The sequence below is a fragment of the Camelus bactrianus genome, chromosome 11, assembly GCF_048773025.1.
Source record: "Camelus bactrianus isolate YW-2024 breed Bactrian camel chromosome 11, ASM4877302v1, whole genome shotgun sequence".
Taxonomy (NCBI): domain Eukaryota; kingdom Metazoa; phylum Chordata; class Mammalia; order Artiodactyla; family Camelidae; genus Camelus; species Camelus bactrianus.
Window position 1 is genome coordinate 68,956,758 of NC_133549.1, and position 26,636 is coordinate 68,983,393.

Below are 26,636 nucleotides of genomic sequence, written 5' to 3' on the forward strand. Positions count from 1 at the left end.
TGCCAGGGTCACCAACACTTATTTCCTAACATAGCACACAGTAGCACCTGAGCTTCGCCCACATATGGGCCCGCACATGTGTTTGTGCATGGTTATTCGTCTTATGTACTATTGAATAAGTATGTCTTTGTATGCACCTATGAATGTGGTTTGGTGGGCGTGGACGTGGTGTGGGTGTGTAAGTAATCAGAGCTCACGTCTAGTCTTGACGTCTGAATAATGGATGTATGGTTTTTGACTTTAATTAGTCTCTGTGTATTGTTAGCCTCAGTTTGCGCCTGCCCTCAAATATCAGAGGAAGAATGAGTTCATTTCCTTGAAGTTTATTAACTGTTACCGGTGGCAGAGCAAATTCCATAAAAGAGCAGGTTCCATACAGAGCAAGTGGAAAGGGAGCTCTGAGTTGGTGAGAAAGGACGCTTGAAGTGGGAACTTGGAGTGAAGGATGGAAAGGTAGATCTCTCCCTCCTTTTCCTCTCCATTCCCACAAAGATACTGGATTTTCACTGGGGGCATCCTGCTCAGCATTCATTCCCTCTCCAAATTGGAACCAGAGAGGGGAAACTTGATGCAAAGTAGAGGAGGAAACACCTCACAACTCCTCTGTTTCTCCATCCAAGGGGATGCCAATATCCACGTTGTAGTCTACAGGCTCCCCAGAGCTCAGCCAGGGAATAGGGGTTCGATTGAAAGAAGGCCTGTTGGAGAGATTCTGGTTGTAGAGGACCAGGGGTTCACTCAGCAGGGGCCCCAGGTCAAACTTGGGCATCTGGAAGGTCATGCGTTTGGAGGCCTTCTCATATCCACCATAAGGCATTGCCGTCCTGAAAAGGGGACACATTATTTAATTGAAAACCAAAACAAAAGGCATAGAGCTTTATCAGTGAGATGTTACCCTGTCCTGAGGATGGGGAAGTCTATGAATTCTAGTTTAAGATTTGCACTCCTTATCCTTCTTCTCCCTTAGCACTCCATGCCCCCTTCTGGTTTGCTCATTTCCCCAACATTAATAATGAGAAAAGTAATCTACTACTAGAGTACTAGATAGAGAGTCTCATGGATAGTTGTGACCCCAACCAGTCACATTTCAGAGAAAGTGACCTCAAACACTATTGACCCAAGGGTCTGAAGCCACCTTAAATTATAGTTTAGAGATCCCCTCAAAACCCCTACTCCACCTCCAGTGGCTAGTGCATGCCCTGGATGAAAGGAATTAACATTTCCTGGAAAGTCCAGGCTCCTTAAGACCTAATGCAAAAGCAATTCTCTAGCTCTTCCCTGTCTTGCTTTCACACAGATCTGCTATCTGTGGTCTAGAGAAGCCAGGGTTCCAAAAGGATAGATACTTAAGCCTTATTAAAGTAGGATATAAAGAAACAGAATCTTCAATAATATTATAATAACTTTGTGTGGAACGTAATTGTAAAAATATTGGATCATTATATTGTACACCTCCAACTAACATAATGTAAGGTAACTGTACTTCAATTAAAAAAAAAAAAGAAAAATAGAATTATACTATGAGGGCAGTAATGGAATTGTAACCCTGAATGAAAGGAGCCCCAGGAGGCCTTAAATGTGTAATATATTATTCCCATTTTACAGTCAAGGCAACCAAGGCTCAGAAGCAGGGTGACTTTCTCATGCCCACACAGTTAATAACTATGCATTTAAATTCAAATCCTGTCTCCTAGGAAGTTATTCCTTCATCGTAACTGTGCTGTTTCTCTGGACAGAGTGAAAAGAGCAAAAGCCTTCAGTTAGGGCCCCCATATTCCTCTCATGCTTCCTCAGCCTCCTTCTGAAACATTTGAACCAAAGTCTCCATCCCAACTAAGGACATGTTGCAGTATACCAGAATGCATCTGGTTCCTTCCCCATCCCCCTTACCTGTTGAAGGACTTATACTGAGGGAGTTCAGCTTTGGCCCCAAAGGCCAGAAGGTCAATTCCAAGTTCCACTTTTTGCTGTGGGTCAACCCCCATGGCTCTCTCCCATGGGGAAATATAGGTCTTGAACACAGTGATATGTTTTCCTTCTCCACCTGCCTGGTCTCCTGGCAGCCATGGAAGAGAAATAATACTAAGTCAAATAACAGCAGTTAGTAGCCAATGGAAGTTAGTCTCATAGCACTGCACTAGGGAAGTTGCTGGGGCCAGAGACCAAAGGTAAAATATCCTGGTAATTGTATAACATTTGTGAAATAATGACAGCCTGGGGTCAAATCTGTGACTAAAACCGAAAAGCCAGAAAGGTGACTGAGAGACAGGCTTCTAGGTGGAATAGACACGTCTCTGTATCTTCCTGGACCCAGAGAGTCCATTGAGATACCTTATCTGGCCTCCCCTGCTCCTACCCCCGGTCAAGGCCTCATTCCTGCTATCAGGACCAGACACATTACTCTTGAGTGAAGATACTTGCCTGTTCCTGTCTCACCAACCCCTGCTGTGCCAGCAGCTCCTCCTCTGCCAGTCTGGCCCCCAGGACCACCTGTCCCCCCAGATCCAGATCCAGATCCAGGGCCCTGATGATGGTGCTGCTGGTCAGAGCCATACTGTCCGGCAGAGCCACTTGCCCCTGCCTGGCCTCTGCTGCTGGCCTTGCTGTAGGAGTAACCCTGACCAGCCGAACCTAGCTGTCCCCCCACTGTGGGAAGGAACTTCTGGAAGTGATCCTGAAAGGAAAGGACAAAGTGAGGGGAAGGTTAGCAAATATATGGAAAATATACAAAGACATAGGTGTGTGTAGCAGGTGATCAGAGACAATGGCCAACCTGAAGACACTGAATCTTCTGAGACTTTCCCCCTCTAACAGATGGTTAGTGGATAGCCTGACTCAGAGAAATTAATCTCTCCTTAAGGGGTACAACCCCTTTGGCTCAGTTCCTCCAATTATATCTAGGATGGGGCCAACTCAGGCTCTATACTCCCCTTTCCCCTCCTTACCAAGACAAAGAGGACCAAGACTTCTGCTCAACTAAAATTTGAGAGATTGGACTTGGCATGGAGAACACATGCTTAATTTGAGGAATGAGACAGATCTCTGGCCCTAGTCATCCTCCTCTTGTCTAACAGATAAAATTCTCTTCTCTTCCTCTTCCTCTCCCTTTCTCCTCTTGGTGCCTGTTAGACCAGGACTTCCTGACAGTGAAACTGTAGTGGGTAGGGGGAAGGGTGGCCCAAAGGGCAACACTGGATCCATCTCCAAAGCCTAAAAATAACCCTGCCAACTCCTTCAGGAGGCTCTTCTAGCCACCCCACCATGCACACCCCTATGCTCCACCCAGCGTAACCAGACACAGGCAGGGAGGAGGGCTTTTGGCCTCCTAAAGTTAGATATGACCGGCTCAGCATTTTTATTCTGCTCCTATATACTGGCCAATGACAGATACTCCTGTCCCTGGCCCCATGTAGGCATCTATTTCCACTCTCCCCTGGCTGCCCAGGGAAGGTGGAGGGGGGAAGAAAGGAAATGGAGAAGATCCCCTCCTTCTCAGCTATAACATCTTGTGCCTGGCCCCTTTCCACTCTACTTCTCTTTGGAGAATAATCCTGACTAGGGAACGTAGGACCTTAAAGGATGATTTCAGTCCCACATCTATGGTCCTTAGGCGGATCCTTTAAATAAAAGAATGGCTCAAGAAGAGATGGCCATAAAAGTTCAATCACCTCTTTCTAGCGTTGCCAGATTTTACAAATAAAATCACAGAATACCAGTTAAATTTGATTCTCAGATACACAACAATACTTTTTTTAGTGTAAATATGGAACTATTGCAGGGACATATTTATGTATAAGAGAGTATTCATCATGTATCTGAAATTCAAATTTAACTGGGTGTCCTGTATTTCTTAATTTAATTTTTTGTTCTAGATATTTCATGGGACACACATATACTAAAAAATTATCGTGTATCTGAAATCCAAATTTAATTTAGTGTCTTTAATTTAAAAAAATTTTTACATCCCAAATATTCCATGGGACATAATTTACTAAAAAATTGTGTGTATCTCAACTTTATTTTAAATTGAAATATAGCTGATTTACAGTATTTTATTAGTTTCAGATGTATACCATAGTGATTCAATATTTTTATAGATTATACTCCATTTACAGTTATTATAAAATATTGGCTATATTTCCTGTGCTGTACAGTATATCCTTGCAGCTTATTTATTTTGTGTGTATCTCAATTTTAAAATACAGGACTGGGCATCCTGTGTTTTATCTGTCAATCCTATCTTTAACACTTAACCATACTAGGAAGGAATTTTTCTCCCTGAAGGTGTGGTACTCTCCACCCAGCTTCACTAGCCCTAGGATACAGACTTAGTTTCAGAGGTGGGCTATAATTCACCCTGGAGTTATTGGGAGCTCGATATATCAAGGGAGGGGGCAAGTTAATGAGCTTATAAATTTGCAGAGAGGGGTGTTGATAATATTTTGGAGATTTGGGGCCTACCAAGAAGCTGTCAGAAGAGGCACTAGGCTTTGAGAGTAGCCAAGTTTTGAACTCACCATTGAGCTGTCAGAGAAGACATCAGGATGGTTTTCATAAATAAATTTCTCCACTCGCAACTGCCGCAGTTTGAACATCTTGGAGCCCCGGTTAGTGAGCAGGGACAGCTCCTCCAACATCACATCCCTTGGGACACTGATCTTCTTGCCCAGGTTCAAGCCTGAGCTCTCCTGTCCACCTTTCAGGGAGGTGGGGAGGCAGAGGCAAGGGAAAGAGGAAAGTAGGGTTTTCTAGGCTCAAAATGCAAACTCCATCCACAACTAAGTATGCGGCCCAGCAGAGATCACTAGGGAAGCAGATGCTATAATATCCGATTAATCCAGTTTATGAGGGATTTTGATTTCCTGGGTTTGAAATTGGAGAGAATGCATTGGAACTGGGGTGCAGAGTGGAGACAGTGGGCATACTAGAGAGGAGCAGAGAGAGTGAATGAGGTAAAAGGGGTGTGGGGTACAGGGCAAAAGTGTAAAGAAACATCATAGAAGGAGGTCATTGGGGAACTATAGCATAGGGGAAAGCCCAAAGGTCACCTCTAAATATAGACTCCTGTCTTAACTCCTCTCCCTTCTCTTCCCCTCAGTGAACCCTGGCTGCAAACCTCTAGGTATTGGGAGAGCTCTTCACAGCCCAGTACTCCTACCACCCTCAGGAAAAATGCCTGAGCAATTTTCCACTTTAAGGGCTTATACAAGTCTCCTTAGCTCTGGGGAAAGAAGGAAATTAACCACTTATTGAGACCTTTCTCTGTGCCAGTCTCTATCATATATATTTTCTTCTCAAACATACCTCACTGACCTGTGGGTCCTGTTGTCCTGGACCTGTGTTGGGTAACATGGCATGGCTATTGTCTCAGATTACAAGGTGAAAAGGGTGGAAGGGTGAGTAGTCAGTGTTGAATTTTTTCTCCCTCCCCCCACATCCCCTCCCCCTTTCCTCTTGTCTCTTCATATCTCTTCACCCCAAGACATATATAACCTTATAATATTTCTGGGACTCTTGGGCCAGAGACACTTTTAATTAATAAGAAGTCCCACACTAGGTAGGTGCAAACACGCCATACCTCTGGTGAGTTCCACGATCAGCTTGCTGGATTTTCTCTTCTTGTTGGGGGCTGGGGTTCCTGAGAGTGGCATTGTGGAGGTGGATGGAGCCTGGATAGAGTGGGAAGGGGGAGTTGGAGGATGGACAGGGACTGGGAAGTGTTGAGTGTCTATAGTAAGGCAGTGCTTAAGACTTCAGGAAGCAAAATTTCATTAGATTTTCAAAGAAAAATGTATTCCCCTAAAATAAGAAGCTTTAGGGCTTCTCTCCTTGGGAAACAGGGCAAAGTATAGATGTAACCCCTGCCCCTACCTTCTATTAACCTCTTTTTAGCTGTTTTACATAGAGCTGGTACGGGGCTTAGGAACACAAGTATGTTTTGGGGGCTAGGGGTAAAACAAATTACATACAGGCAGGGCAATGCAACCGGGTTTCATTGGTTTGGCAGGATTTGAAGTTTTTATTTACATAGAGATCTCAGATTGGAGGTGTCATTCCAAGCTCTGGTCTCTCAGTCTTCCCCAATCCCCAGGGCGGGGGTGGGGGTGGAGCAGAAAAAATGTTCTGCCAGGGTTGAGGAGATCCAGCCAAAAACCTTCTTAGGAAGGAGAGGTTATTGCCCCTCCATTGGGCCAGCTGGATCATGGCCTGGGATTTCACAGCAGTGCTCCCCGCTCCCTTTTAGTCACTTCCCCACCCCAGACCCCAGAACTGAAGTGGAGAGGGAGGTTAGGGGACATTTGAACCTTGATGCATGTCAATTCAGCAATATCATAGCAGTGGGGAACTGAGGGAGGACACGAACATAATAATAAGATCTGGCAGTGGAGGGGGACATGCTGGGAAAACATACAGACTTCAGTCCGTCCTTAACAGAAGCTGGCACCCAGCAAAACGCTGTCTTCTGCTTAGTCCTGTCTCACAATGCATCTGCAGTACTACCAGCTTAGTGGGGTCTGCTGGGGCCAGAGTCCAGGAATTGCTACATGGACTCTCCCTGTACCTCGCTCAGCCCCAACCAGGTTCTTTTTTTCCATCCAGCCTCTCAGATCCCCTTCTCATTCCTCCAGTACCTCCCCCAACATCTCCATTCCCCTCATCCTCTTGGACCCTTCTCCTTCCAATACTCTGTGGCTCCCCTGAACTGGACAACTGGGAGCTGAGCATAGATGGGGAGGGGGAGACAACTCCTCCAGGATCAAGGGTCACTACTCCAGACACAGACACGGCAGTCAACAGAGTGGGCTCCAGCCCCTCTGGCCATAAAGCTGAAGACTTACCAGCTGCTCAGGTAGTTGTCAGCTCTCCCTGGGGTCCAGCAGCTTTGGAGGACTGAGCTGCTGTGACCAGAGAACCTGAGCTGGGCAGGCGTGGGGGCAGCACTGGCAGTGGGGGAGGGAGGGTAGTTATTAATAGAGATGATGAACGCAAGCAGCTCAAATGGCACAGGGGGTACTGAGACCCTGGAACCAAGATCCCGCCCTCCTTGTCTAGAGGCTCAGGATGGGGAGGAAAGACCTTTGGGATTCTCTCACTAAGCTGTCTGAGCCAGGGTTCAGTCTGCCCAGGGACTCCCCCTCCTTGGCACCTATAGGCTGAGATCCAAAGAAGCATTTAGGGAGAAACTGAAAGCTGAGAGGGAGGGAGGAAGCAGGCAGCAAGTGGTAGATAGGAATTTGCAGTAGGAGACTGAGAACCTAGAGAACGTGTCCCCAGAGTCGTTCAGAGACAATCCTGGCCGGAGCTGGAAGGACATGTGGATGCATTTTGGGGGTGGGAGGGCTTAAGGTGCTATGTTTGGGTAAGGCAAGTCTGTTCACAGTGGAACTGCCCTTTGAAAGTTCCTGGATGGGTTGGTCTTTCCTCTGGGAGGGCCAAATCTTGGCAGGCTAAGAGACCAAATTAACCAAATCCAGTTCTTTTTAGGTGGCTGGGGATGATGTGGGGGAAGAGAATTGACCAATTTCTGCTTTTCACCCCCATTGTCAGTTGGGGTGCTTAGTTCTGCCTGCTCTCCTGGGTAGATGTCCATGTCTCCTTGAGAAGTAAATGCAGGCTTCTGACCTTACTCTCTGAGCTTCCTACTTGGGATTTTCTTCAAAGGGAGCATGCACCCCACCCCATAGGATCTGGACTGGTCCCATTCACTCTGGTCCAGAGAAGTCTCTGGGCAGGGGCCCAAGCTTGAGAGCCCCCAGGAGGGAAGCCTGACATCTGCTCAACCCCTTCCTTAGTAGCTGCATGAACATCCTGGATCCTCTTCCATCTTCTGCTCAGGTTCTAGAACTAGCTGTTGCACCTCTGCTGTAAAGAAAGTGGCTTTTGTAGCTCCCAGAATACCTTTCTGTCCCACTGTAAGCTCTCTACTCTTCTCCACTCCACCCCTTTCCCTTCCTGAACTTTACAAGTTCAGGTTAGGGGCTGAAAAGTCACCCTGCTCCCCTCTGCCCAGACCAGTTTAGCCTCCAGATCCCTCATCTTTTGTCCTCTTTCTCCACTCCCCCTAACTCAGAAAAACAATTCAATGAAAAACCATAAGTAGCAAAGGTGATTTCATCATTACTACCATCTTTCCCTCAAAAACAACAAAAACAAACAAAAATTTTGGTCTCCTATGATTGAGTACCGGGTAGATAAGAGACAGAATATTTAGCCTAGGCTGTCTGACCCTTTCTTTGGAGCTCTGAGAGGCTGTGTATTTGGGAGAATCAGGGACATGGGCCTGGTTATTGGCACAAATATGCCCCCTGCTGGTAAAATTGGAGCAATGGCACTTTCCTTCACTGAAGTCTAATTCTAGCCTGTCTTCCCAGTGCTTTCTCTTTTTTATTAGTCTCAGTTCACACTGATCCACCCTCTCTCTCCTTCTCTCTCTCACACAACCTTCACCTTCAGTCATTGCTTTCCCTTCATCTTCTCCAGGGACTTGGGGAAGTGTTGATGGCAAAAGGCTCAGAGGGCCTTTCTGACTTCTCTTGGTTTGGTAAGCTGAAGCCTTGTCTGAGAAGTATGGCACAGAAGATGGAGAAGGGGAGAATCCAAATTGAGAATGTGGAGAGAGGAAACCAGGGGAGGGGCTGCACTGCAGCAGGAGAAGAGCAAAATATCAGGGGGTGAAGGGCAAAAGGGTGAAACGTAAAAGGCAGGAATGGAGAGAGATCAGGAATCAGGATATCAGGGGAGTGAAGGAGAGATGAAGGGGAGACCAGGATTTAGGTATAAAGCTTGAAGAGATGACAACAGAAGGTAGGGAGCATAAGTTTATTCTTGTGCACAAACCAAAGTACTATGACTCACACCCGGTATGCAAAGGAAATGATCAATTTCCAGATCAAGCAACAAACGTGACTGGTGGTGGCCATGGTGAGAGGGGAGTCCGGATCCCTCTAGGGGAGTCCGGACCCCTCTAGGGTCAGTGATCAGGACCTGAAGCTGGAAAGGAACACGAGCTAGGGTTTGAGGGATGGGGTAGAACTTAAAAAGAGGTTTTTGGCTCTGGCTGCTTCCTTGCCCTTTCCCAGGTAGTTATGACAAGCTGCAGAAGACAGAGGGACAGACTCAAGGGAGGCAGCACAGATACCACCCGTTCTCTCAACACTCGGCACACACACATCCCTCCACCATCATCCCCCTTCACTCTAACAAATACATTCTTCTCCCTCAAAATTTCCCCCAACTCTCCTTGTGTACACAGTTGGTTTCTTATTCCCCAATTTTACTCTGCCAACACTGCACTCTCCCTCACCATGTTCCTCTCTGTGGCCCAATCAATGTCATTCACTTCTGGTCTGCTCCTGGTTTCTACCTCACTTTCCACATCATGGCTCTAGTCACCTTCCTTTCTAGCTTAGAGTCATGGGACAATAAAGCCAATGATTTGTTTATTCTCAGAGGAAAATTTTTTTTTCACTTCCTGGATGCTTTGTTGCTCAGCATGGGCCTCTTGAGTTGCTAACTTTCTGAAATCCTGAGGAACAGCATTCTTAGTTCTGTTCCTGGTCTAGCTGGTGTAACTCAACCCATACAAACTGCCCTGGCCCTTCAAGTCTCCTCATCCTCCATGAGTTTCACAAAATGCTCTACATCTGCTACAGATGATGGTCTTTAACTCTAGTGAATCTTTCTCCCCACCAGGCAATCCATGTGGGGACAGCTGACCCTTCTTCCATCAGTACAAGGGCAAAACCCAGATTGGGTCTCTACCTCTCCTCTTGTTCTTGCCCAGAAGAGCACATCTGTGCACATGCACACACTTGTACACACACACACACACACGTACACACACGCACCTAGGTATAGCCAACCAAGCTTGGGAAAAAGAGCGAGGAGCAGCGAGCAACTTAATGCAAACAGGGGTCAGTTCAGTCCCTTTGCTGCCTGTCTGATGGTGAGCTTCTTGTCTGAGGTCTCAGTGATAACATCTGTGTGTTTCTCACTGAATGTTAAAATGAGACCCACAGAGAAAAAAACACAAATATAGAGAAATAAAGACCAGTGGAGGAGTGTAGGTGGAGAGACCTAGAGATAAAGACAGAGATCCAGGCAAGGAACTATAGAGAAAAAGAGAAGCACAGACACCAAAGCAGAGATCATAGGTTGGAAAACAGCAGGGAGACTGGGAGCCAGGAGGAAGCTGGGGGATGGGACACCAACTCCAAAACTATCTCTGGCAGGAGGCAATTTAGCCTCCAGATGCCTGAGAGTGGGGGTGGGATAGGTAGGAGAAGCAACATTAGGAACTGGATGTTCCACCACCCCTTGGTCCTGGGAGCTGTGTCCTGCTCAGTGGTGACCTGCCCCAGGCCTCCATACATGAGCCTGCAATCCTGTTCTGGTAGCTGAGAACCGGGGCCTGGCTACCTGGAAGCCACAGGAGCTGGGAGAGGTACCAAGACCCCTGGGAGACTCCAGAGGAGGGGCTGGGCTAAGGACAGGGGCTGATGCCAGCTCTGCCCTCCAGATAGGCTCATCCAATGTAGTGGCTGCTCGGGGGGCAAGCACAGTGGGGGCCAGGGGTTCTGCAGTGGGCTGGGGTGCTGGAGTGGAAAATCGGCGGATCTCCTGGACTCGGGCAGTTTTGGGAGGCCCTGAGGAGGTGGGTCCAGGAGTCTGGGGAACCTCATCAAAACAGAACATGGCAGTTTTAAGTTGGTAGGGCTGGTGCCGCATGAAATCCAGAGCCTTGATGCCCTGCTTGGGGGTTGCCCTAGGCCCTTGGGATTGGGCTTTATTAGGGAGAGTTCGGGCAGCTTGGGGGAAAAAGGGTGAGAGCAGTGGGTTGTAAGCAATAGGAGGTGGGGCACGGATGTTGGGTGAATATTTCCAGGAAGAGGGCAATGAGGGGGTAGGAGAAGGGCTTCTGGGCCCAAGGCCAAGGCCAGGACCAGGTGTAGCTTCCACCACATACCTGTCTGCTCGGCTCTGCCGCTTGGCAAACAGCTCCCCACCCCTGCCCTGAAGCCTTGGTGGTTCAGGGATTCCAGCTGAAGGGGCAGCCCCATTCACTAGCCCATCGAGGAACCCTCGAGATGGGGGCTTAGGAGCCACTGGGGGTGGAGTCTTAGGAGTCATAGGGGGTGGGGTCTTGGGTGCAATTGGAGGCGGGGTTTTAGGTGTCACGTGAGGCAACGTCTTGTAACTCCTGCCCCCTGGTGGCTGCATGAAGTTGCAGGCTTCAGCCCCGAGGCTCAGAGCATCCTCCTCTGGACCAGATTCAGCGCCCGCAGCCCGGGGTTTTTCATCCAGGTTCTGCACCAACGATAGCAGCTCTGGGTTGGGCGAGTTCTTCGTCTCCTCATTTCCAGGCCGAAACATCTGCTTCCGGGTCCCCCGACGCCGGGCCTCCTGGAGGATGCCGGTGCGAGCAGCTGGCACAGAGATGCGCTGCTCCCGAGCGCTGGGGGGCTCAGGGGCCGCGGGGCCAGGGGCGGGCGCCTCAGGGCGCGCAGCGGGTCGCAGAGGCGCGGACAGGAAGATAGAAGCGGTGGAGGTCTTGGCAGCTCCGCTAGAGAGGGCGGGGGGCTCTGGGGCTCCGCCTGGCGTCACGGGACGATTGGGGGCTGGGATGTATAGGGAGCTGGTGGCCGTCACGGAGCCCGAGGAGCGTGAAGTGCTGCGGGAACCCGAGGCTGGCACGTGGCTGGGAACCCCTGACGTGAAGCTGGGCAGAGGAGTGGTCCCCTGCTGAGAGAACTGGAAAGGCGGTGGGGCGGGGCTCAGGCCTCCCAGGCTTTCATTTGCCCTCTTGGGAGCTAGGGGTCGGAAAATAACCGAGGTGGTACCTGGCCGCTGCTGGCCTTGTAAGCCCGGGGTAAAGGGCCTGGCTGACCGGTTAAAGATGCTTGGGGCTGGGGTAGAGGCTCCACCGCCAGGAAGGAAAGGTCTGGGGCTGGCTACAGGGGCCGGCGAAGGGCTGGGGGGGAGCATAGCCGCCTCCGGGGGAGCACTTTGTGCCCGAGGTGGTGACTGCAGGCCCTGCCCGTTGAGCATGGCTGCTGGACCATCCCGGGACAGCTCCAGGGTGCTGGAGGCTGCGCGCTGGCGCTGCTGTTCAAAGAGTTGGGCCCCTCGCCCAGAGGCCTCAGTCAGCTGCCCTCCCAGCCCCGGGCCCTGGCCCTCTGCCGCTTTTGAGCCTGGCCTTGCCAGCTCCATGTCCAGGTAGGGGCTGTCCCAGTCGGGCTGGTTGGTGAGGCTGCGAGCGTCTGAGAAGGCCTCCTCGTCCAGCTCAGACTCACTAGTCGGAGGGACACCGTCCTCTTCCTCTTCAGCGCCTGTCCCAGCCGCAGCCCCAAAGCTCACTAGGGTGTACTTCTTGGCTCTCTGCCGACGTTTCTTAAACATCAGCACCCCCTTGGAGTGGGGGTTGGGGGCTGCGGTTAGCAGGGATGCAATTGTCCGACATTTCGTCTTGGCCTCCTTCACGCTCCTCTCTTGGAGGCTCTCTGCCCGTTGCAGTTCTGCAGAGAGGAGGGAGAATGGTTAGGGAGCATCTTCCAGCCCTATTCCCCAAGGCTTTTACCCACCCCCTCCCCCAGACAGCTCCCTCAGGCCTCCCACCTCTGATTTTTTTCACTGGCCTGACCCACAAGGTCCCCTGCCTGTGGCAAAGTCCTCTAACTTGGGGGCAGAGTGGACGTGAAAGGTGAAACCAAGGACAGTTGAAGGGAAGGCAGAGTCTATTAGCTGCCCTGACACGACTCTGACCACAGCTTTCCTCCTGTCCTCTCTTCCCTCCACTCGACTCCTTTCCTTCTGGAGATGTGCTCTAACCCACACCACACACATGCCTCCCCTGCTTCCCTCCATTCCTGGCTGGCAATGTGGTGGTGTGGTGGAGGGGGGTTCACTTCCCATGGCAGGCACGGACATGAAGCAGGTCCCCAGGTAAGAAGGGACTCCTTTCTCCCACCACAGAGACTATGGGTGCTTCTCAGAAAGTTTGGGACTTATCTTGTCTTCCAACCCCTTACCCTATGATAAGGACACAAAGGATCCTTAGCAATGAGCATCTTCATTCATAATTCTGCCACCATCATGTAATATATACATCATATACATTCATAGACACAACTCCCACTACACATCATTTCAACAAGAATATGGTTCTAGTGAAAGCCAACTGTGGACATATTTTCTCATATGTATTTTTCTCTCATTCCCATATACTTTATATATACCTCAGTTCACATACATGTGTGTAAATACTCATAAGCCCACACAAAAACACACATGCACACTCTAGGAGACTTTCCTTCCCAGAATTACCCTAGCAGAGTCCTCATTACTAACAGTTTGGACAAAATTTTAGAGGTGATATTGGCTTTCTAAATTCCAAGGCACTCCTATGTGCCTCACACCCCTGCTACTCACAGCCAGGGACAGCCTCAGATCCGAGATGCAGGAAAAGCCAGAGTGTCTCCAAGGTAACCTTCCAGATCTTTAGGATATCCCAAGGTCACCAGCTAGATGTAGTCTCCTTTCCCACAAGCTGGGAGTGGGAGTTGAGTGGGCTGCTTTGACAATAAGAGCTGCCCCCTATTTTCCAAGCCTTCCAGGTGGAAAGCTCAGGCAGTCACTACCAGGCTGGCATGCAAGAACTGTGTGCTCAGGGGAGCCAGGACAGGGCTTCCTATGCCATGTGGGGCCAGGGAGGTGGGGCCAGGAAATGGGAGAGGCTGCCCTGCTGCTAGGACCCTGACTTGGACACACATACTCTCTGATCCATGATCCCCAGTTCCTCCTGAAAAATTCTTGAAATTCCATCTACTTTCCACTCGAGATACCAAGCTCCTTTCTAATTAGGGCTCTCATTCCACCCATTCCAGTATTGATACCACACAGTAGTGCTGTGGATGAGAGACACTGGAGTCATAGTTCAGTTCAGATTTTTGGTTCTTGGGAGAGTTACTTCATCTCACTGAAGTTCAGTTTCCTCATCTGTAAAGGAGGATGATAATGGCTACCTCATAGGGTTGCTATGAGGATTGAGTGAGATAATGTAGGTAATTTTAGCATTTAACGGCAGCCCTAAGGCCCACTGTGAGTAATCGTTACTATCAAAGCTTTCTTGACACTAGCTGCATGTGTATACACTTTGCTGTTCACATCTCCCACAGACTCCCACATACTTTCATGTATTCATAGATTACTGACACTTCCCTCTCTCTCACACACACACACTCTCTCTCTCCATGAATTTTCCACAGCTCATGTGGTTACAGACCCCTCTGACATGTGGCCATGGCATCAGCCCATTCTGAGAAAAGGGCAGTGAAACTCCTGAGAAAAGAAGGAAGAGAAAGGCAAAAAGGAGGAGAGGATGATGGAGTAAGACTTTTCCCAAAGACCTCCCTTCCTACACTGTTGATGTATTGCCCTCCATTCGAGATCCCAGAACCCTCTTGGCCATGGGAGGGTAGTACCTGCATAGAAGGGGTCCTGGAGCTCAGGAACTGGGCTTGGGGCTTTGTCGCAGCTGGCTTGGCTGAGGGGCTCTTGGCTGATGGGCTCAAAAGTCTCCATGCCGAGAAAGGCAGTGTTAGCTGGAGCAGGACCAGCTTGAGCCACCCTCATGCCTTTTAAAGCCCCTTTGTCTTGTCCCCAGAGCTGGCAGCTGAATGAGCTCACTGTGCTATTTTTGGAGTCTGGCCCCCTCCCATCTCTCAGCTGCCCCACAAGCCCCGGTGTGATGGACATGGGCACCTGCCTCCCCTCCCCCTAACCACCACCCCACTGGACAATGATGTCTGCTTGGCTAAAAATATCCCTGAGCCACTAACTACAGTCTCAATTATTATGATGGGGAAGGGAGAGGGTGCTAAAATGAGAATTGGGATTAAGCGTGGGATCCTGGGCATGCATCTGGAATTTCTTTGTGGGACATTGGACACTCTCAGGGATATCAGACTGTAAACTGTCATGTCCTTAGCCCCTATTCTAGGCTTAGAGACACAAAATTCTATGGATTAGGAATCAGAATGGTGGTGAGGAGGAATGAGACATGAGAACTAGAGGGGTAATCTTGAGATTTCCAAGGTGACAAGACAGGTTTCTAGGGGAGGGACATGGGAGGCCTAGGACAGGGAGAAAGTTCGCTCTTAGACCTTGTCCTGTAGTTCACATCAAAAATAGAAAAGTGCCTGAGATAAGTGGAACTGCCCAGGCCTACATTCTCGCCCAAGATAAGGAGTCCAGGTTCCCTCCCTCTACCACTTCCTAGGGCTCTCGTGACTATCCCATAGCCTCCCAGTACCCAGCAATTCTAATGGAACTTACAATGCCAAAGGCACCTCTGATGCTATGCCTACAATTGACACTGAAGGGTGTCCCTGTATCCCTGTCCTGCCCCATGTCTGCACTCTGCCCTCACCCCATCTGACAGCTAGCAAAATAGTAACAACAACAAACAAGCCCTTCATCGGTTCATGTGCCTTTCTGTTTTCCCTACTTATCCTGCTCCTGGGTTGGGTTGAACCACCTGTACCTTTTTGCCATGCAAGTTCAAACAGCAAAAATAATGGGGACCCGGAAAATTATTATTTTCCCCACCTATTCATTACTCTTCTCCACCTGTCCCCAAGACTACAATCTAAGGGAAGCAACAGGTAGGCAGAATGTATGGTTATGGAGGCTCAGATCAGGTTATAAGGCTCAGATTGAATGATCCTGACTAAGGAAAAGGAGTTCAGGAACTCACTGGCTTGTTTGGCCTTCTGGGCATAAGTGGTAGTAAGATCTTCTGCCACCGGGTGGGGAACAGGCCCCACCATAGGGATGAGATTGGGGCCAGGCCGGAGGGGACCACGTGGCAACAGCAGGGCCTCAGCTGGGGATGGCTGAATAGTCGTCCCGTCCTCCCAAGATGGGGAGCTCACGCGGCTGTCACCCTGGCTGGGAGGGCCAAGGACAGCAGGTGCTGGCTCCGCAGGGCTGTCAGACAGGTAGACCTCATCAGGTGGGGCTCCTGGAGGGGTGGGCCTTGTGGGGCCTCGGCGACGGGGTCGGCGAGGCTTTTCCTGGGTGGCTGGGCCATCAGCATCACTGTCTGTCTCTCCATAGTAAGCCTCACTGTCAGGGGGTGAGAGCAGGCTTCCGGGCTGAAGAGGCTGGGGAACTGGAGCACCAGGGGGCTCAGGACTCAGAGGAGATAAGGGTGACAGTGCCTGACGCTCACCAGGGGATGGAGATCTCACAGGCCCCTCGTCCTCTACCCTGGATGGGAAAGATGACAGAACTTGAGAAACGAGCTGGATGACAGACAGCTACAGAGATCTGGAGGGGATGGGAGAGGGATGTAAGGAGAAAGGGGAGACTAGCATATGGGTGGAATGGATGGGCTGGGAAGAATGGAGATCTGAAGACAGACTGGGAGGCAAATATGCTTAGCAGGCTTTGAGTGGAAATGGGCTTAGAGAGAGAGATATGATGATAAAGAAACAGGCAAGGGGTCAAAGTAGGCCCCCACACCCAAATACCCACGTGACACATCCATCCCTTAACTGCAGATACATTCAAGGAGGCATGCCCAAACATCTGTACTCCAAGCAGCAATGGGTACTTGTTAGTAGCTGAAATCAGGCCAGTGAGGCATAGAGCTGAGGCAGGCGATGGAATCCCTGGACTAGGGGTAGGCAGGTAGGCTAGGGTGGGAGAGGTCTATACCGGTGCACGGTGAGGACAAGCTGATTCCCTGAGGCATCGATGAGGCTCATGGCACTGGCATGAGAGAGGCTGGTACAGGAGACCCCATTGATGGCCAAAAGCTGGTCCTTCTCTCGGAGTCCTGCTCTGCCAGCCTGGCTCCGTCTTCGGATCTGAGAAGGTGTTGGAGGAGAGACCATAGGTGAGGGAGGACTCCAAGGGGGAACAGAATGAAAGGGGTTAGGACAGGAAGGACCCATGTATGGAAGGGATTTTTATTTTACAGGCTAAGAAAGGGTGGAGAGAGGGCAAGGGGCTGCAGTTAAGGGAACCAATCTAGAGGGAAGAAGGTGTAGATGGGAGGGAATAATACATCACATGAAGGGAGGTAGGGTAAGCACTGAATGAAAGAGGCTTGAGGAAAACAGCAGGGGGTACATACTAGAAACGGTGGTCTTATCCCCTCAAGATTTTCCTCCAAGGGCATTAGCATTATCTATACTAGCCAATAGTTCTCTGCTAGGCCTTGGAATCCTAGGCACCATTATCTACAGCGTCAAGATTTAGAACAGTATTCCAGATTGGAGGAGTCCAGCAGATTCTGGGAGATTGGGACTGTGTGTGTATATGTGTGACATGTGTGTACACACATGTACATAAGTTAAAGTACTAGTAGTAGTAGTGGCTATCATTTATTGAGTACTTACTAAATGTTAGTCACAGTGCTAAGCACTCTACATGTATTATTGAATTTAATCCTTAGAACTTAGTTTATCTATGAAGTAGGTACTATTTTTTACCTACATTTTACAGTTGGGAAAACTACGCCTGTGCTGTGAAACCAAAAGGGTAACAACTTCATCTGACAGGTCAGATCTTGCCATAACCCTCTTAGCACCTAAAAATGTCTTGTCTAGTGAGAAAAGGGATCTGGCACCGGGAAAGAGGAGGACTGAAAGCATGGGCAGGGCAGGGCAGGGCAGGGCTGGGCTGGGCTGGGCTGGGCTGGGCAGGGCAAGACAGCCTCAGCTCATCACATAGCAGTTTAGTTAGAGAGAAATTAGAACCTTCCCTACATTCCTGGAGTTTGGAGCAGAGGCACAGACAGACCCAAGAGAGCAAAGACTCTGTGGCCAGCCATGGGACTGCTCCAGTGGTGCCACAGGGAACTGAGGCAGTCTTACTTTTTATCTGCTCACAGAAACCAGGAATTCCCTTTTCTAATAGCTCCCCCACCCCCTGCCTTCCCACACCAAGAAGCCTGTGCTTAGACTCTATTCCCCCCATCAGACTTGAGCATGCTTCCCTGACCACCTGCCACCCAACTCCACTTCATCACAGCCTCCCGCTTCTCCCCCAGAAGCCACCATGTAACACTTCCCGAGTTCCCTTGGGTTACCCTTTCCCTGAAACCTCAATACAGGGTCTCTCCCTTACCTTGGACACCTGTAAGGGCTTCCTCTGCTCGGCCCCCCCCTGAAGTCGAAAGCCCCAGGGGGCTCCCCCTGACAGTGTGACCAGCACCTCCTCCTCAGCACCCATCACTCAGCTTGGCCTATGGCCCTCGGAGTTTGGATAGTGTCCCAGGGAGAGAAGTCGAGGCGCTGGTACCCCGTCCGGCCTGTCTGGCTGTCCTGCTTCTGCTGCCCCAGACCTTCCCCCCCACACCACACACCACAGGCAGGCAGTTTGGCCCTGGGATCAGTACAGTCCAGCACACGTGTCCTGTCAATCGGAGCTGTGCTCAAAATAGTTACCGGCTGTACTCCCTTCCCTCCCCCAGCTGTATTACTCCCAGAGCTAATTATAGTGAAAACTGCCCTCGCCTGTCCCGCATTCTCCCGCATGGGCCTTTTACTCAGGACTCAAGAGTGTTAGCTCTGTGGGCTCTATAACTGATGTACATCCTCTCAGGGACTGTGCCTTCCCTGACAGGATCATGGACTAATCCCAATTGCTTTTCTCCAAAGCTCATTTCAAAGTGACAGCATCAGGGGCTTCAATTCCAGACTAAGGAGGGGCTGTGTTTGTCCCAGGAGTTTGCAACCTTCCCAGAAAAGACTGCCCCCTTGCTGTATTAACCTGTTAATCAAAATGGTGATCTCTACCCACTGCAGTGCTGGGTGCAAAGTAAAGGAATTCTGATCAGCCCCACTCCAGTGGAACTGTTGCCTGTTTCATAGAGACTTTCCTGCCCATCTCCTGACTCCCTACCTATAGAATTAATCCTTCCTTCCTCTGGGCAAAATTTGTATCTTGTTCATATTTCTGTTGTGGTATTTTTCAGCCAATATTGCAGTTTGTTTATAGGCCTGTCTCCCTCCTAGATTGTGAGAAACTTGAAGGCAAGGACTGTGTGCAACAGCCAATCAACAGCCCACAGAGCAATGACTGATTTAACAGATGCTCAATAAATGTTTTCTGAAATAAAGTACCTCTTCCAATACATAGTTGGTTGTGGAAAAGGGGGTACAGATAGGTGTGCATAAACATGCTAACCCATGTTAATAATAGAATAGTCTTCATTTTTAGGTTTCCAGTACATGAATATGCCCTATGTTAAGAGATCTCTTTCTTTTATAAAACATAATGTTATGGTGCTGTAATTATTAAAGGCTTCAGACTCTCTAGGAATAGCTGTTCTGCTAGCATGCTAAATGCTGTTTGCCTTGATGTATGATGTAGTCATAGAAAGCACTTGGAATTTAAAATCAGAACTGTTTTTTTCCCATAGGGGGAAGTAATCAGGTTTGTTTATTTATTCATTCATTTATTATTTTAAATGGAGGTACTGGGGATTGAACCCAGGGCCTCATGCATGCTAGGCACACAGTCTACCACTGAGCTATATGCTCCACCTTGGACTTGTATTCTTACTCTGTCATTTATTAGCTGTGTCACCATGGGCAGTTACTTGACCTCATCAGTACACACAGTATCTAAATGTCCATTCCTTTCCTATTCAAACATCTACCGAGTGCTAGCTACAGGTAAGCCATTGTGTTTTATCAGTGGCTTTCAATTAACTCTGAGTCCACATTGGAATTACCTGGAAAACTTTTGCAGCTACCGGTTCCCTAAAATAAAACTGTGTATAGGATTAGAAGATGTGTAATGAAATTATATATATATATATATATATATATACACACACACACATTCTCAGGCCCCTCAGCCTTAGGGATTCTGATTTTACTGGCCTAGTAGCTGATATTGCCATTTTAAAAAGCACTGCAAAAAATTCTAATGTGCAGCCCAGATTGAGAATCAGAGTAGGGATATAGAAACCAATAAAATGCAACATATCAGTCTCTAAAGGAACTGTGAATCGGAACTCTACCACTTACTAGGAGTGCAACCTTAAGGAAGACAGAGGATACCCAGTTTCCTGTGCTGATATGAGTTAAATGGGATAAATTATGTGAAAGTGCTTAGCAGAGGGCCTAGCCTAAGGCAGCTGCTCAACAAATATTAGCTGAATTTGGCAAATTACTAATCTAGAGTAATGAGTCTCAGTCTTCAGCATGCAATGGAATTATCTGGAGGGCCTATTAAACCATAGCTTGCTGGGTCCCACCTCCAGAACTTCTGACTTTGTATGTCTAAGGTGGGTCTGAAATTTGTAGTTCTAACAGGTTCTCAGGTGATCATAATACTGCTGATCCCAGGATCACAGTTTGAGAAACATTGACCTCCACTACAAACACCTGAGGACAAGGACAATTTGTCTATTTACTAAAACATGCTCAATGCCTAATATAGTTTTTAGCACAGACTAGAAGTGCATTTTTTTCAATGAATGAACCACTTGTGCCTCAGAATAACTAATATTGACTGTGAACAATATGAGAGTAAGAACTCCCCCCCCGTGAGTCATAAAATTCTCCATTTAATAATTTTTTTCCTTTGAAATGAAGGATTAACCAATCTGATGCTTCCTATCCACCAGTGCTTTTTGCCCATTTCTCTAAAAAAAATTTCATTTTGAAGCAACTTGTACATAATACATATGAACTACTTGAAAATAACAGTGAATATCCATGCAAATCCATGTGAATAGTGTGAATATTAAAAAATAGAAGTTAATATTGAAGCTCGAGTACATTCCTCCCAATTATACTCCCGACCCTGCCCTGTAACCAACAGCCTGAATTTTGTTACTTTGTTTTTCTTTATAGCTTTACCATTTGTGTAAATAATTGCAAAACAATCGGTTATTTAAATTGGCCAAAAACTTTTCTTTTGTTCACTACTGTATTCCCAGAACCAGGAATATGGCTTGCTACACAGTAGTGCTTAAAAAATAATTATTAAATTAAAAAAATATTGAAAAGATTAAGTGGGGCTTATGCATATTTTTAAAAATTCTACAAATAGTCTCTACAATTATTGTTATTCATTAAATGGGGTAATAATTACTCCAGGGACTGTGGCTTTTCCAACAGACTGGGGACATTCAGAGAGCAGAGATCATCAGGCTCTGGCAGAGCTCTGCATCTAAACAAAGGCTTTGTATAAAAATGGTTAACTAATAACAGCTGACCTTTACTGAGCAGTTACTATGGTGCCAGGCAATCTGTGTGACCTAATTCCATCTTCTCAACAAGCCACTAGAAAGGCATTCGTATTCCCTTCATTTTACAGATGACAGAAACCGAGGTATAGATTAAGTTGCCCAAGCTAGGGAGCTGCAGAGCCAGAACTTGAACACACGAAGCGCGAAAACAGAATTAGTCCCCTTTAACATCATGCGTTCCGCCAATCTCATGACCAGTAAAGGTCACGGGTGAGAACCACCTCGAAGACGGAAATCAATGGGTCCAAGGGTCAGCAGGAAGTCGCTAAAAGACTCCATATCAGATCTCTAATATGTCATAGGCGGAGTGAAGGGGCGTTATCAAAGATAGTGTGACCTAGGCGTCTCAGTCGCATCTCAGCTGATGGGACCACAACGTTACTGGGACATCTGGGGGAAAAAAAAGCGGAAATGCATAAGAACCTACGGAGCCTCCCGTGGGCGGCCATAATGGGTGAGAAAAATAGCGCATGCGCGGCACCCAGTTTCCTCAGCGTGTCCCTACTGCAGACGTGGCAGAAGGAGTGGATCTGGAGCGTGGGGGAGGAACTTCCGGGGGCGACGCGCCGGCCCCCTCGGAACCGGAAGTGGAGCCTGGATCGTTGACGCTAGGAACGAAGTCGAACCTGGATCTGGAGCCGGGTGAGGAGTGACATCGGGAGGTTTGTGGGTAGGAAAGCAGAGGAGAAGTCGGGGTATCACTGGCCCGATTGGGGTCCAGTCTGAGTAGGAAGGGAGGACCCCGGGGGCGGGTCGCAGGGAGAGACCCTTACCTCATGCATCCACAATCCAGGTTCAGTCCTAGACCCTCCCTTCTTTCCTCCCGGCCCAGATTCCGGCTCCTGCTTCCTGCCTCGAGCCAGCTGAAGGGCGCAAGATGCTCGATATTCTGCGTAGTGGATCAGCTCTCTCTCATCGTGGCCCGAGGAGCTAGCTTGGCTTCTCGGTCTTGATCCCGGGCGCTCCCAGCCTCCACAGCTCGACTACTTTCAGAGTTCTAGGACGCTTGCCCCGCCCCCTGGGTTGTCACCCTTGACTGTCCACCCAGAATGGAGTCGAGACTTGAGCCTGATTCCAAACTCTTGGGTGTGTTTGAGGAGATTATTTACCTCAAGAAGAAGCTCCTTCCCTCCCCCACCCCACCCCCACACTGACTTTAGGAAAATAAAGGGGAAAAGGACATCTCTCAAGCATAGTGTAAGATTGTGTAAGTAGTGTAAGTGACCTGTGTAAGATTTAGGATTTGAAAGAACAGCTCCTGAGATGGTTTTGAATTTAAAGAGTACTTGTCCAGGAGAAGCTCAGCTTTTCTGTAGTCAGGATAGACCTTCCTAGCAAAAGGGAGAGGCCCATTGTTCCACTGCAGCAGCTGTGACCACTTCTGCTTCCTGGGCCCCTTTTGTCTATAGTATAATTGGAATGATCAGGCTGTGTAGAGCAGATGTGCTCAGATAGTCCTGTTCTTGGAAGGACCCTGGAAAGGCCCTCCAGTTCATTCCTCTGTGGCTGAGCAAGATTGTAATAATTTTGGTGGTGGCCTAGATTCATGACAAGCATATAAGGAAAGCAAAAACAGGAGAGTTGGAGATGTGCACTGGGATTTGGAATACTCATAGTCCCTCTGCTTGAAGGATGAGGTGAATGACCTTTTTCCATTAGCTCTAACTTTGCAGCTGATCCTTGAACTGTTTCCCTAGGTTATTGTGAGAAGTTTTTATGCCAGGCCTCCACTCAGTTTTAATCTGGTACCTTGCTAGAGTTTTCAGCTGTCCTTTACATTTAGTGATTTTAATGCTTCAATTCTAATGTCCATACACCCTTTTGGTGGGAAGACTGGGGATGCAGTAGTGTTTAAATTACTGCAGTTGAGCCAAAGAGTGTAATTTCTCTACCTGCTTAGTCTAAAATTTGTCTTTTGAGGGGGAGGGAATTTAGCTGATTTGTTTTGAATATGTAGTCTGTGTGATTAAAAATGACTAGCACACTAGAGAGTATTCACTTTTGTGGAATGAATGGATGCTAGAGTGAATGAATAGAAACTGGGAACATTGTTTCATTTACCTGTAATATCACAGTAGTTCATCAGTGGCAGAACTCCTTGTATGACTAGACACTAGAAATCATACCGCTGGGGAATGGAGGCTGCTGCTCCATTCCACTGTGCCTGTCTGAAGTTGAAATTTATACCCTCTTGGCAGTGACAAAGCGTGAGGTTCAGAGTAACAAAACCCTTACTTTGAGGAGGCAATTTGTCTACTGTCTGGGGCAGAAAATCACAAAGATCCTGTGGTAGTGTGGGAATTATTAGGCTGATCACTGCCTGATAAGGTCAGTCTTTTTCTATCTCTACTTCCTACTGTGAATAATGTTTTCTCTTTAGTAAGTTGATTTTGACTAACTTCTCTTTTCTCTCTCATCTAATAGGTGAGACCAAGTCGGGGATGCTCTCATAATGAACGTTAACCAGTCAGCTCCACCTGTGCCGCCATTTGGGCAGCCCCAGCCTGTCTACCCAGGGTATCATCAATCCAGTTATGGTGGGCAACCAGGATCCACAGCCGCCCCCACTCCTTATGGAGCCTACAATGGCCCAGTACCAGGCTATCAGCAAACCCCTCCCCCGGGTATGTTTCCAAGCTTCCTTTGAGCTAAGGAGGGGACTTAGTAGTCTTCAGGTTGGGTTGTATTGCCCCATCTAAGCTGCCTAGAGAGTTGTGGTAATTGGAATTTTCCTCAATCCCAGTTGAATCTGGTTTTCGGTCACTGAGTGCCCTGTGGGCGGTCTCCCCTTCCCTGTTTTTATATAAGGTGACTGTATTTCTGCCTTAAGAATCTAGTGAGAGCACATCTTCCAGGTTCAATGGCAGTTCACCTTCCATGGGTGTCACCCTGTGCCGCCTCCCTAGCTGCATTGTTCACAGCTGGTTGTAAGGGTTGTGGTCACAGCTCCTCCAGAGCCAGTGACCAAGATTCACTATTTCTTTACCTAAAGTTTGTCTGGAATCACTTGTTCCTCATGTATACTGATAATGCCTCTCATTGGACTCATGGGTCTATCTGTAATTGACTCTAGGACATGGGGAACTAGTTCATTGATGAAAAATGTGATTTTGTGTGTCTGATTTTTGGTGCCTCTCATATCTTTTTGTTGATACCATTCCTTTTCCTTTGAGTTTCCTCTGCTTCTTAGATGTTCTCTAATATCAAGGAAATAAGAGGAGACTGATCTGGTGCTGCCTTAGGATTAGTGTTTGGCTTTTATGTTACTTTTTCAAGAACAGCAGCTAGTAATCTGCAGATTGACTCATAGGGGTTTTGTAAAAAATGATTGACAGTAGATCTTTGATTAGGCTATCTGAAGACAGGGTATGCCAAACGTATTAAAAGAGTAAATTCCATAAAGGGATATGGGGGAAAAAAGGCCCCAAGGAGGTATAGGTAAGATTTGAGAAATGAATGAAGTTACTACTGTTTTAATTATGACTTTGAAGGAAAAATTATGAAGTGATGAGATTAGGTCTCAGGGCTTTGGAAGAGCCTTACTCTGGGTTGGGACTTTGACTGGACAGAGTCCACCTCTGATCTGTCAAGTCCTGGCTTATCAAAATGGAGTTTGGCATTGCCTCAGAGGAAGCTTTGTTACTGACAGGAAAACGTATTTGGTTTTCTGATGGCTAGTGAGCAGGTTCAGATTAATCATATTCCTGCAGGCAGGTTCTATAGTGTTGTAATGCCAATTGAGGACAGAGCAAAAGAAAAACAATTGTTTGAACAGGGGTCAGCAGCGTTTCCAAAGTGATGTGCCCAGAAACTGATTTCTGTCTTCCTGCATTTCATGTTGGAAGGATGGTTGGGGGTAGTAGAAGTAGTTTTGTTGGCAGCTCTGATGAGTGGGAAGGATGCAGTACAGCTTTTTTGAAGACATAGGCGGCAGCAGTGGTTGGAGGGCAGGTGAACTGTCCTGACTGAACTATTGGGCAGAAACAAAGTCTCCAGCCCATGGGAACACTTTCCTGAGCCATGTGCTACTGGGAGTGTCAGCACTTAGAAGTGGATGAAAAGAAGATGGTTAGGATAAGTAGAATATATGAAGATGAGGTTAGCAGAATTGCCTCCCCAAGAGGTGCCTTTCTTTGCAGCCTAGTTTAGTGTGCTATCTTCTGTGCCATCTTTCTCACTTCTGCCCAAAGCTTCTGACTCCTGGAGTGGGATTTTTTTCTCAAAAGAGTTGACTTTTTGTCTACGGTAAGAACATTAGACTGTCCTGGAAGGAGTGAGAGTGTATGGTGATCACAGGAATGCCTTACATTTTTGTGGCTCTGGCTACAGCTTCACCTGTAATACACCTGTCTGGGAGAGTGGAGGCTCTCTGGCTGGACATTCATGTTCAGAATTGGCTGGAGCTGGAGCTGCATGTTGATAGTGTTCTTTTCATTACCAAACTGTGATAATGTGCCTGTGATACTGCAGTGAAGGTCTGAACTTATTGATCCTTGCTTTGCATTCCCTGCTCAGGGTGGAGGAGACAGTTACTGTCCAATCGCTTAGTTTCTGTCCTTTACCCTCAGGTATGTCAAGAGCCCCACCTTCTTCAGGGGCACCTCCAGCCTCGACAGCACAAGCCCCTGGTGGCCAGGCTGCATATGGCCAGTTTGGCCAAGGAGATGTACAGAATGGGCCAAGCTCCACTGTTCAGATGCAGAGGTATGTACTTGGGTCAATCTAAAATTGGTCTGATGAAACTGGAAGGATTAGGAATGTATGAGGTCTATTTCCCTCCCTCCCTCCCTTCCTTCCTTCTATTCGTTTGTTGTTTTCTTTGCTTTTCTCTTAGATACCTTTTCCTCTTCCCCTCACCTTTTTGTATTTTGTTTTCATTTTTCCAGGTTACAATTGCTGCTGGTGTCCACTCTGTGGATTATTGACCCATCTAAGTACCTGGGTTCTTTTGCATATTCTTTCTATTTCTGTGAACTTGAGTTTTTTCCTTGATTAGACATATATCCTTAATAATTGCTGTGGTCCTAATGAGCATATCCTAAGGGGGAAACAGGAAGAAGGGACTTCAGGATTATTTTGTGTCTCTCCTGACTTCCCCTTTTCCTCTAGATCAGGCACTTAGTAGGACTTATTAGTTAAGTTTGGATGTGACCAGTTATGAAAGGAAAGATACTCAAAGGAAAACTACATAATAGATGAAAACTGTGGTGGTGCATGACCTGATAAACCTGTCTTTGCGTGGAAGTCCATTAAAGGAGGGCTGTCATCTCTGTTGGAGTGCTGTTCGTTTTTTGGTAAACAAAGAATAAAGTATAACTATGGGTAGGGTGTGAAAAGTCACTTTCTGACATTCTTATTGGCT

General features: G+C 48.0%; 3 protein-coding genes across 8 annotated transcripts in view; 1 reads left to right on the forward strand and 2 right to left on the reverse strand.

The window, feature by feature from the left end:
• SEC24C (SEC24 homolog C, COPII coat complex component) overlaps positions 1-26,636 on the forward strand; it is a 51,437-nt gene that overhangs the window by 6,128 nt on the left and 18,673 nt on the right. For 3 of the 5 annotated variants that reach the window (XM_074374218.1, XM_074374217.1, XM_074374221.1), the window contains 3 exons: positions 21,785-21,916; positions 23,699-23,898; positions 25,843-25,978. In XM_074374218.1, coding sequence (XP_074230319.1) covers positions 23,727-23,898; positions 25,843-25,978 — 308 coding nt within the window. In that variant the 5' untranslated portion in view covers positions 21,785-21,916; positions 23,699-23,726. Of the gene's footprint in view, positions 1-21,784; positions 21,917-22,106; positions 22,361-23,481; positions 23,603-23,698; positions 23,899-25,842; positions 25,979-26,636 lie in introns of those variants that run through there. The other 2 variants (XM_074374219.1, XM_074374220.1) reach the window with 2 other exon arrangements.
• Positions 308-6,991, reverse strand: MYOZ1 (myozenin 1). The gene is made up of 6 exons (XM_074374267.1): positions 6,840-6,991; positions 5,579-5,669; positions 4,518-4,696; positions 2,422-2,674; positions 1,891-2,056; positions 308-824 (listed from the first exon to the last, which is right to left on the reverse strand). Exons 2-6 carry the CDS (start codon positions 5,649-5,651, stop codon positions 593-595), a joined length of 903 nt encoding a protein of 300 aa, XP_074230368.1. The 5' UTR covers positions 5,652-5,669; positions 6,840-6,991; the 3' UTR covers positions 308-592.
• Positions 8,807-18,386, reverse strand: SYNPO2L (synaptopodin 2 like). 2 transcript variants are annotated; one of them, XM_010963161.3, is made up of 4 exons: positions 18,136-18,386; positions 16,720-16,871; positions 15,755-16,269; positions 8,807-12,515 (listed from the first exon to the last, which is right to left on the reverse strand). In XM_010963161.3, the coding sequence occupies exons 1-4, from the start codon at positions 18,238-18,240 to the stop codon at positions 10,342-10,344; spliced, it is 2,946 nt and encodes a 981-aa protein (XP_010961463.3). In that variant the 5' UTR covers positions 18,241-18,386; the 3' UTR covers positions 8,807-10,341. The 2 variants fall into 2 exon arrangements, with proteins under 2 accessions (XP_010961463.3, XP_074230323.1); XM_074374222.1 differs by lacking the exons at positions 15,755-16,269; positions 16,720-16,871; positions 18,136-18,386 and adding an exon at positions 14,481-14,682.